The 10,454-nt window shown below is 61.9% G+C and overlaps 1 protein-coding gene across 1 annotated transcript; it reads left to right on the top strand.

The window, feature by feature from the left end:
- Positions 1 to 3,740: 3,740 nt before the first annotated feature.
- LRRC14B (leucine rich repeat containing 14B) lies at positions 3,741 to 8,446 on the top strand (the record flags this gene model as incomplete). Its single annotated transcript, XM_079703666.1, has 2 exons — positions 3,741 to 4,630; positions 7,801 to 8,446. The coding sequence occupies 2 exons, from the start codon at positions 3,741 to 3,743 to the stop codon at positions 8,444 to 8,446; spliced, it is 1,536 nt and encodes a 511-aa protein (XP_079559792.1).
- Between the last annotated feature and the right edge of the window lie 2,008 nt (positions 8,447 to 10,454).

Below are 10,454 nucleotides of genomic sequence, written 5' to 3'. Positions count from 1 at the left end.
CCTGAGGCGCTGGGCACGCTGCCACCACCCAGGCTGCCCGACCGTGTCTCCACCTTGTCCCGATGCCTCCAGAGCGCGGATGCACCGCGGACGTTAACAGCACGCCGGGAGGGGGCGGCGGGCCAGGCCTGGCTGCTCCCCCATCCCCCGACTCCCCCCCCCCCCCCCCCCCCCCGAGAGGAGGCTGCCTGCAGCGAGAAGACCCTCCCGCCCTGCTCGCCAGAGGGCGCAGCTGGCACTGTCACTCCTCCCCACGCCCGACTCAGCAGGGGAGTTCCCTGCGTGCGCCACAGCCCGCACGTGCCCCACACAACCCGCGCGCCGTGCGCGGCTCCGCCCTGGGTGAGAAACGCAGGACACACGCAGTCTCTAGGAAGAGGCCCTGCAGCGTCCTCATCTGTGAGGCCACTTCCTCCACTGAGGTCTCAGAGCCTGGGCGTCTTGGGGGGCTGTGAAGGGCGCCAGGAGATGGTCCCAGGCAGGGGCCCGCCTGTCCCACAGCCCCTCCCTCCGCTCCCACCGCTGGGCTACACTGAGGGCCTGCAGCTGCGAACGTGCGCCCAGATCTGACTCAAGGTCTGCCGGTAAAGGTGGATTCCTTGTGCCTGTCAGGTAGACTGTTTTCCACAAACCACACGCGAAGTTGTCGAAGTGCTCCCATTCACGCCGTCCGCTGCTTGCGGGACACGTGGGCAGACAGGTACACTCACACTCACGTGCTGGGTCAGAACGGCAAACACTGAACTGACACATTTCAGGGCCCAAACCCTCTTACCCTGGGACTCGGACGCCCAGGGATGCCGGCTGAGGCTGCAGCCGCCACGCTGCTCACTCACTCGCCCAGACCTGTGGGTGTCAGCCTTAGAGGACGCGCTCGTTTCTGGGGCCCGGTCCGTGGCCTTGCCGGGCCCCAATTGCTTCTTCAGAAGATGGACGTCCCGAGTCCGAGAGCACCTTGGGGGAGGAGGGGACCTGAGCAAGAGAGGTCCTTCTTTTGGCAGCTGCGATGCATCTGGATGAGCTGTGGCCCCTCAGGGAGAACCCCCTTCAGAGCAGAGGAGCCTCGCCCCTGACGTGTGCACAGCACACAGGTCACGAGGTCCTGGAAGGAGACACTCAAGCCAAGGCTCCTGACCACCTCCTCTGCCAGGCGCGGGGCCACCAGTCAGCACACCCCTCGGGGCCTGGGCATCACGTCACGGGCCCCCCGCTGTCCTGCCTACAAAGACGCCCCGTGATGCCCTGGACGCTCCCACACTCCTAGGCTGCAAGAGGCCCGGGTAGGAGCACGTGGACCCCCGAGCAGAGTCCCACAATGGACGTGGCGCGTCTCAGAGCAGGGGCCCCTCTGGGAGCGTGTTCCCCCGCCTTCCAGGCGATGCAGGCCATGGACGGCAGTCTCCAGGTGCAGCCCCTACGGGGTGCGTCCTGGACGCAGGGGGAGCTTTCCTGAGTTTAGCTGGAATCTCCGTTTCGTTTTTTTTTCAACAAGCTGTGTGTGGCCAGCGGCACTCGAGTTGGGCTCCACCTGTGAGTCTGGGACAAGGGTCCCTGCGTCCCAGGTGGACCCCAGGTGGCGGGGGCACAGCAGCTGGGCCGGAAGCTCTGATCCAGCCTGTGCTGGAAGGTCCTGTCGTGTGGATGGGGCCCTGAGAGGGCACCCCTCACCCAAGAGAGGAGAGCCTGGGTAGATGCAGAACTCAGCGCACTTCCTGCCACAGGTGCTCCCCCCAGACCCCGTCCTGGGGCAGCGGTGACCTCAGGTGCCATCCACCCAGAACAGGAGCAGGTGGCTGGGGCACGGCCCTTGCCTTTGTGATCTGCCGACTGCTGTAAACTCTCTTCCTTGTTACTCTGTTTCAGGGCTGACTGTTGCAGACTTTAGGAACATAAATAAATGGGACATTTTTTTCTACCACATGGTCGTGCTTCTTCTACGGGGTTCTGCTGTGTCAGGGACGTCACCAACAAGCCTCCCCTAGGGAGCGCAGCCCCTGCGACTTTGAGGGGGCAGGGCGTGGGCAGCAGAGCGCCCTCTGTGGTCTGCCTGGTGCACGTCCTTGCCTCCCATGGGGGTGAGGGCAGGGGGAGGTCCCCGCCGTCTCCGCTCACACCTGGCCTGCCTGACAACGCTGGGGCCCCCGGAGCACGATGCCGCCCCCTCCCTAGAGGAGGCACTGCTGAGGCTCTGAGGGAACAGCAAGCAGGACTGTCCCTGACGGAGGGTCCCACCTGAGTGTACGGTTGGGGGGTCCAGCCCGTGTGGGTCCCCATAAGCGGCACCTGCACCCCCTGCACCCACGTCCATATCCACAGCCCTACACACAGCCCAGCACGTCCACTGGCCCCTGACTCTTTCTCCCTCCTAGTGCCTTTGTCTGCCTCTCCCCTCCTCCCTCTCTTGATCTCTGTCTTTGTGGGTCTCTGTCTGTCTTTCCCTGTCTTACTGCCTCGGTCTCTCTCTCTGTCCCACTGAGGTCCCTCCCAGACCAGCACTTGTCCGGGTAGCCTGTCAAGCTAAGTGCTCCAGCCCTGCCCGAGATGATGGTGATATGGGGGTGGGGGGGAGGTCAAGTCATTCAGTGATGATCTAACACCCGTCAGAGCTGGAGCTGGAGGAAGAGTTTTTCTCTGTCCGTCTTGGGTTCTCTTCTGGGGCTTTGTAACAAAGAACAGAGTCATGAGACAAAAGCACGCAGATTTACTGAACATAAGCTTTTGATGACATGGGAGCCCTCATAAGGAAACGAAGACCCCAGTGGCCTAAGCGTTTCTGGACTAAGTTGAGCGAGGAGGTGACTGATTGTGGGAAAGTAACTGCAACACACAGGACAGTAACTTTGACAATGAACTATCCTGACCTCTCCGGTGAAGAGAATGTCTCCCCTCCCAGTTCAGGGAGGGGGGTTTGCCCGGAGTTCCATGTCTGTTCAGGAAGAAAGGGGGGCGGGTCCAAGCGTCCTTAGCTCAAAACACTCCTTCTGCCAAAGCGGCGTGGTCCGGGGCACATGCTCTGCCACCCTCCAGAGCAAGGAACCAGACACCACGTCACCTGCAGCCCCGCCCACTGCGTGGGTCCTGGGGCTCAGCCCAGGGAGGCCTGCAGCTGGAGGGCGCCAAGCTCCCTCCCATGGACGGTGGGGAAGCCTCGGCCGCGGTCCTCAGTGACGATAAAGGAAGGGGGGTGCCAAGCAGCGTGCCGGTGCCTCATGGGGCCTTTATTTATCTTCTCTTAAAGTCAGGAAACAGTTACCAGAGGTGCCACCCCATGCCCACTGCCGCGTCCCTAACTCTGGACGCGGGGCAAAGGGAGGGACTCGGCTCTCAGGGGTCCAAGAAAAGTTTTGTTAGTTCCTCGGACTGTGGGACGGCCCAGGGTTGGGGCAGACCCACGCCATGGAGGGGGTGAGGTACCCCCAGGACAGGCCACCCCTGCAGTGGACACGGCGGTAATTCCAGGGGCCCAGCCCCCTCCCCCTAGCCAAGCAGTCAGGCAGCTCTGCTTTCCCCAGCTGAGCGCCAGCAGGACAAGCCAGCCACCACCAGACGCCTCCACGGCCAAAGCCAAACAGGCACCCAGGACGAAAATAGCCGTCAGATGACCAGAGGGCTGGCTCACCACAGTCCAGGGCAAGCTGCTCACAGCAGCTGCAACTAAAAATAGGCGAGAAGGGGCCGCGTCTTTGGGAGAAGCACAGAGGAGAGCTCTGTCCTGGCTCCAGCCGCTGCAGGTGGGCATGATGCAGTCACTACGCTTCATTTCTGCTGAGGCCTTGGCGTCCCACCCCCAGGTGGCCCGGCAGAGCCTGGACGGGGTGGCCCACAACCTCTACCCGCTGCTCTTCAAAGCCAGCTACTTGCTGGAGCAGGCGGAGGTGATCCGCGCTCTGCTGGAGCGCTGGCCGCTGGAGGAGTTCCGGCTGGGCGCTCTGCTGGGCCCCAGCGCAGACCACCCCGGGGACCTGCGGGACCGGGCCTGCAGGGCCTGCCTGGAGGCCTGCGTGCGCGGCCTCGCGGACCACACGCTCTGGGGCGGGGGCCGGCGGCGTCTGCGGGTGGCCGACCTCACGGGCATCCGAGACGTGCAGGTGCAGGGCTGTCCCTGTGGGAGGGCGCTGGGCAGGTGGGGCCGCACCAAGCTGCTGGCCAGGACCTGCTGCGAGCTGCAGGCGGAGCCCCGTGCGGCCCGGCGCCCCGTAGAGGTCCTCGCCGATATCTTCGTCACTGGGGGCAACTTCGACTTGGTGGTGCGGGCCCTGGGGCCGGAGGGTCCCGCCCCACTGCGCGTGCACTGCCTTTCCTTCCGGGCCGACAGCCTGGGCCCCGGGCAGCTGCTGCACGTGCTGCGTCTGGCGGGGCCGGGCGAGCTGCGCCGGCTCGAGGTGGTGCACAACGTGCGTCTGCACGCCGGCCACGTGCAGCAGCTGCTGGCCCAGCTGGGCTTCCCCCGGCTGGTGTCGCTCACCCTGCCCGCCAAGGCCTTCGACGCGCCCCCTACCAGCACCCCCGCCCCTGACGGCGAGGACGCCCTGCTCACCTCCATCGCCCGGGAGCTCAGCCGGATGACGCACCTCACCGAGTTGAGCGTGGCTTTCTCCACGCTGACCGGGAAGCTCCAGAAACTGCTCGGGTGAGTCTAGGGTGACCAGAAGGAGGGCGGCGGGGGGAGGGCATCTGCCCACAGCCCCTCAGCCCAGGTCAGGGCGACTCGGGGCCCTGGCTGAGGACGCACTAGCGGACTGTAAAACAGACCTGGTTACTTACAAGGCCACAAGCCCCCGTCCCCTCGCTTTTTGCCCAGCCCAGAGCAGCCGGAGGGGACAGACGGAGGGGGAGGTGGCCCGGCTGGAGCTGGTGTCGGGTGCAACCTGGGAGCAAAGGAGAACCCAAAGGAGACTGCCTCCAGTTCGTAAGAAAATGAGAAGAGTCCCCATTAGCAAGCAAACAACATAGAAGTAACTCCATTACATTGTATTACATTGTATTAATTACCTGTCATTGTAACAAATTACCCCAGTGCTGGGGCTTACGAGGGCAAGACAGGAGCCCGGTGGGGGCAGCTGTGGTTTCCCCTGAAGGCTTGTCGGGGCGGGAAAGCAGAGTGACCCACTTGCACGCTCATTCTCATGGCTGTCGGCAGGCGGCCTCGGCTGCTCAGCCCGTGGGCCCCTCCACAGGCTGCGGATCAGAGGGCCAGAGTCCCTCCGGAAGGATGCCCACCTCCCGTAACCTTCCCTGGAGAGCACTGCGCTGATGCTTCGGCACACTGCGTGGTGAGGGCCCGCCACTGGGCCAGGGGAGGCACCAATGAGGGTCGCAATACCCAAGGGCCATTGGGCCACCTTGGCGGCCACCAGCTGTGAATATACTCATGAAAGTTTATGGAAAATCAGACTTCTCATTCCTTCTCATTTCTCAGTGAGTGGGTGTAAGGGTGTCTTTTCTGGCTTAGGGAGTCCGTGGCTTACAGGAATTTCTCTTCTATACAGAGGAAACCCAGAAGTAGCTGGCCGCAGCTGGCCAGGGCCCACACTGCCTCTCCTCCCCTCGGGGGCCCCGGGGATCCCGTCGCCGTCCCCCATCCCTGCTCCCCACGCCCCCCCAGGAACCCAGTCGCCCAATTCAGGAAGGGGTGGTCCTCGAGCCCACACACAAATACGACCCTGCCATGTGGTGGCCCCCTGGGACCCTCAGGACAGGACTGCGTTTGGCTGGCCTGGGTCCTCAGCAGGAGGTGCCTGTGCTCTGGGGAAACGTGTTCCACAAGCCAGACGACACGTCACAAGCCTGCAGGGCTATCTTGTAAGCTCGGCCCTGACATCGCCTGTCACACTCTGACCTGTTCTGCACGCTCGGTCTTCAGTCAGCTGGTTGCTGAGAGCCTGTCCAAGGCCCCAGAAGGTCCAGGCGTGAAGTGTGTCAGGCCTAAGTGGGAGGGAGATGGGTGAGTGGTCAGGGAAGGCTAGGTCCCAAGGTGGCCTTTGAGCGGAGACCAGGCACAGTGAGCCAGCGGAGGGCCCGGAGAGAGTGTGCGAGGCAGGAAACCTGCAGGTGAAGGGCCGGAGCTGGGGGTGTGGCAGGGCCGTAGGCAGGGGTGGGGTGGGGCGGGGCTGCCCGGAGCTGGGGGTGTGGCAGGGCCGTAGGCAGGGATGGAGCGGGACTGGGCAGGGCGGGGCTGCCCGGACCTGGGGGTGTGGCAGGGCCGAAGGCAGGGGTGGGGTGGGGCGGGGCTGGGGCAGCGGGGACGGGGGCTGTGGTCCTGGGCAGGTGAAGAAGGGAGCAGGGAGAGGAGGAGAAGAAGGACGGAAGAGTCAGGCCAAGCCCTGGAGGCTCTGAGCAGGGCAGTGGGTGATCAGCTTCATATTACAGGGCTCACTCTGACTTCCCTGGCCCACACAGCAGACCCAGATGGAGGGGCAGGGAGAGTGGCAGACAGAGCAGACACGCCAAGACCACCCAGGTTTGGTGATTCCCTGGGAGGACTCACTGCTAAGATTTATTACAGCAGACGGACACGGGGCAGAATCTGCCAAGGGAAAGGGCTTGTGGGGAGGGGTTTGGGGAGACGGGGCACGAGTCCAGGGTCCTGTCGCAGTGGAGCCAGCGCGGACTGTGATGGCACATGGGAGGTGCCGCCCACTGGGGAGTGCATGAGAGACCCAGGCCAGGGGTTTTCCTGGGGGCTGGTTGGGTGGGCGCCTCAGCCTGGCATGTGCCGAGATTCCAGACCCCAGAGGAGGCAGGTGTCAGCAGGGACCACGTTGCTTATGCAGACAGCTCAGGCCAGGGACCCCTTATGAGCTGAGTGAGGGACCCTCCCCAAATCCAAGCTCCCAGACGTGGTTCGCAGTCCTCTGACCCTTGTCCACACAGGAGGCCCCCCAAGGGGTTGCGAGCAGTGCAGGTGGGGAGAGGGTCCCTCATGGATGGATGTGGGCGTGAGAGATAGAGGTGGAAACACGCCCCACAGCTCAGGGCCCGAGCCACAGCCTCCTCAGAGCCGGGCGAGGAGGCACAGAGCCTGCTGCGGGGTGGACTGTGCAGGCGCCGGGTGGGCCCGCGACGCTCAGCGCCCAAAGTACAGGTGCAGGAGGTGGTGGGAGCAGCAGCCTCAGCAGGCGAATAGAGAGCGGAGCCCCCCTACCCCGGCACTCAGTGCCCAGCCAGGTGACCCCAGACCCAGGCCCAGGATCCCGGAGGGCTGCTGTGGGTCAGTTCCCGACTCTGAGAACTGCTGGGCAGGGAGCCACCGACTGTGCGTTTCCGCATGGCCGCCGCCTACACACCTACAGGAGAGCACGAAGGGTCTCTGAGGTCCCAGGCAGTGCTGAGGGTGGACTGGACGCTCCAGGGGCCCTTCCGGCCCTGAAATCCTGTGGGCTCAGGCTCTTCTTGCACAGCCAAGCCAGTGTTTCATTTCCTGCCAATTCACAGGCAACTCACTGCCCCCTCAGCAAGCTGTGAACACACAGCGCCTTGTTGACAAAACAGATTGATCACTTTAATTGCTGAGGGCAAAGGCCAGGCCTGTCTTTGGGTGAAGTTAAGTCTTCACGGCTTGTGGAAGTAAATGAAGGTCGCGCGCTGTTCTGATTACGCTTTACTTACCTGCACTGAAACCTGAATTTCATATAATTCTCACGTATCACACAATATTCTTCTTCTTTTGACTTGTTCGACTACTTAAAAAGGTAAGACCCATTTCAGCTCTCAGGCTGACTGCAATCAAGGGAGGGTGTGTGGCCCCCAGAGCGCCTGCCGGGCCTGCTCTCACCGCGCTGTTTCCTGCCCTGCCCGCAGCCCCCTCCGGACTCCGCTGAGAGTGCTGGACCTGGGCAACTGCGCCCTGAACCACGCGGACATGGCCTTCTTGGCGAACTGCACCCACGCCGCCCACCTGGAGGTGCTGGACCTCAGCGGGCACTGCCTGGTGGACCTGTTCCCCTCGACCTTCTTCCGGCTGCTGGGCCAGGCCGCCCCGACGCTGAGGGCCCTGACCCTGGAGGAGTGCGGCCTCGCGGACCGGCACGTGGGCGCGCTGAGCCTGGCCCTGGGCCCCTGCCGCCGGCTGCGGGAGCTCCGCCTCCTGGGGAACCCAATGTCGGCCCGCGCGCTCCGGCGCCTCTTCGTGGCGCTCTGTGGGCTCCCCCGGCTGCAGAGCGTGGAGTTCCCGGTGCCCAGGGACTGCTACCCCGAGGGCAGCGCCTACCCCCAGGACGAGCTGGCCATGTCCAAATTCGACCAGCAGAAATACAGCGCGATCGCAGAGGACCTGCGCGCGGTGCTGCTGCGGGCCGGCCGCGACGACATCCGGGTCTCCACGCCCCTCTTCGGAAGCTTCGACCCGGACATTGAAGAAACGAGCAATGAACTCGGCACGCTCTTGCTGCAAGCCTTCAAAACTGCTCTGGAAAACTTCTCCAGAGCGCTGAGGCAGATGGAGTAGGGAGTAGGCCCTGGACTGTACGAGGCGGGTCCCGGCGGCGGCGGCGGCGGCGGCGGCGGCCGGGGCTGAGCCTCCGCCCCCGCCACCACCGAGGCATCTCCGAGTGGCAGCTGCACGCGCATCCCTTAGGCGCTCCGGGAGCGACGACCCTGCCTCCCAGGAGCTGTGACGGAGCACAGCGCCCAGCACGGCGGTGGCGCCACAGAAGCAGCCCGCGGCGGGCGGCCGTCCTGGTCCGCAGGGAGCAGGGCGGGGGGCGGGGCGGCTGGACGACCGGCCGGCGTGAGCGGGGGAGGAAGTGGGAGGACACCTCCCGGGGCACAGCGATGAAGGCGACCAGCTGAGGAGAGAGTAAAACCGAGGGCAGGCCGCATCCCTTGCCGCAGCGGCTGGGTCCGGGGGTGCAGGGAGCCGGCCCGGCGCCCTCCCGTCGCGGGTGTGCGGCGCGGCCCTGTCTGGATGTTTACAAACTCCCGTCCAGCGAGGACATGGGCTTTGGTAGTTGACGGGTCTGCCCCTGCCCTCGGGCCACTGGGCGGCAGGCGTGCGCTCTGCAGGCGCCAGGCTGAGCCCCGGGCTCCGGCGGCCTCTGGCTCTGAGGGCACGACCGCGGTGCCCCGCCCACCGCCGCCCCCACTCCCACCTCCACCGACTCTAGGCCTGGCGGGCGGGGGCTCCTGCTGCGGGGAGGGCGGGAAGGCTCCTCCGGGAAGCTGAGTCCTGGTGCTTGAGGAGCGGCTAATGCCAATGTCTGGACTTGGTTTCTGCTGAGATCTGATTTGCCCAGTGCTGAGTATTAGGGTAATTAAATATGAATAAAGTGTGGCTTATTCAGATGTGGTTTTCTTTCTTTTTAAATCTAATGGACGAAAAAAATGTCTTGCATTATTTTGTTTCCCAGATGTTCATGAAACTGAGTATGCCTTTTATATATATATATATATATATATATATATATATATATAAATTTATTTATTTATTTATTTGGCTGCGTTAGGTCTTCGTCGCTGCGCGCGGGCTTTCTCTAGTTGTGGCGAGTGGGGGCTACTGTTCATTGCAGTGCGCGGGCTTCTCATCGCGGCGCTTCTTGCGGAGCACGGGCTCTAGGCGCGCGGGGTTCAGTAGTTGTGGGACGTGGGCTCAGTAGTTGTGGCGCACAGGCTATAGAGCGCAGGCTCAGTAGTTGCGGCGCACAGACTTAGCTGCTCTGTGGCATGTGGGATCTTCCCGGACCAGGGCTCGAACCCGTGTCCCCTGCATTGGCAGGCGGATTCTTAACCACTGCACCACCAGGGAAGTCCCTGGGCATGTCTTCATATGCTTGTTGCCCACTTGTATTACTTTTTAAAAATAATTTCATTTATTTACAAAAACAAAAACAGTTCACCCACTTCTCCCTTCCCCCCACAGACAGCCCCCCCGCCCCACCTCTGGTTCTAATCTGTTCTCTGCATCTATTAACTTGGAGATATATATTCCACATATGAGTGAGATCATAGGGTATTTGTCTGTCTCTGACTTAATTTCACTTAGCATAATGCTCTCCAGGTCCATCCATGTTGTCACAAATGGCAGAATTTCATTCTTTTTATGGCTGAATAGTATTCCATTGTATACATATACCACATCTTCTTTATCCATTCATCTACTGATGGGCACTTAGGTTGCCCATATCTTGGCTATTGTAAATAATGCTGCAATAAACATGGGAGGGCAGATATCTTTTTGAATTAGTGTTTTCATTTTCTTCAGATAAACACCCAGAATTGCTGAACCATATGGTAGTTCTAATTTTGATTTTTGAGGAACCTCCATACTGATTTCCACAGTGGCTGCACCAATTTACATTCCCACCAACAGTGTACAAAGTTTCCCTTTTCTTCACTTCCTTGCCAACACTTATCTCTTGTCTTTTTGATAATAGCCATTCTGACAGGTGTGAAGTGATATCTCATTGTGGATTTGATTTGCATTTCTCTGACGATTAATGATGTTGAGCATCTTTTCA

This window comes from Hyperoodon ampullatus (genome assembly GCF_949752795.1).
Source record: "Hyperoodon ampullatus genome assembly, chromosome: 4".
Classification (NCBI taxonomy): domain Eukaryota; kingdom Metazoa; phylum Chordata; class Mammalia; order Artiodactyla; family Ziphiidae; genus Hyperoodon; species Hyperoodon ampullatus.
Note: the sequence above shows the minus strand (reverse complement) of the source record. Positions and strands in the feature narration are given on the sequence as shown.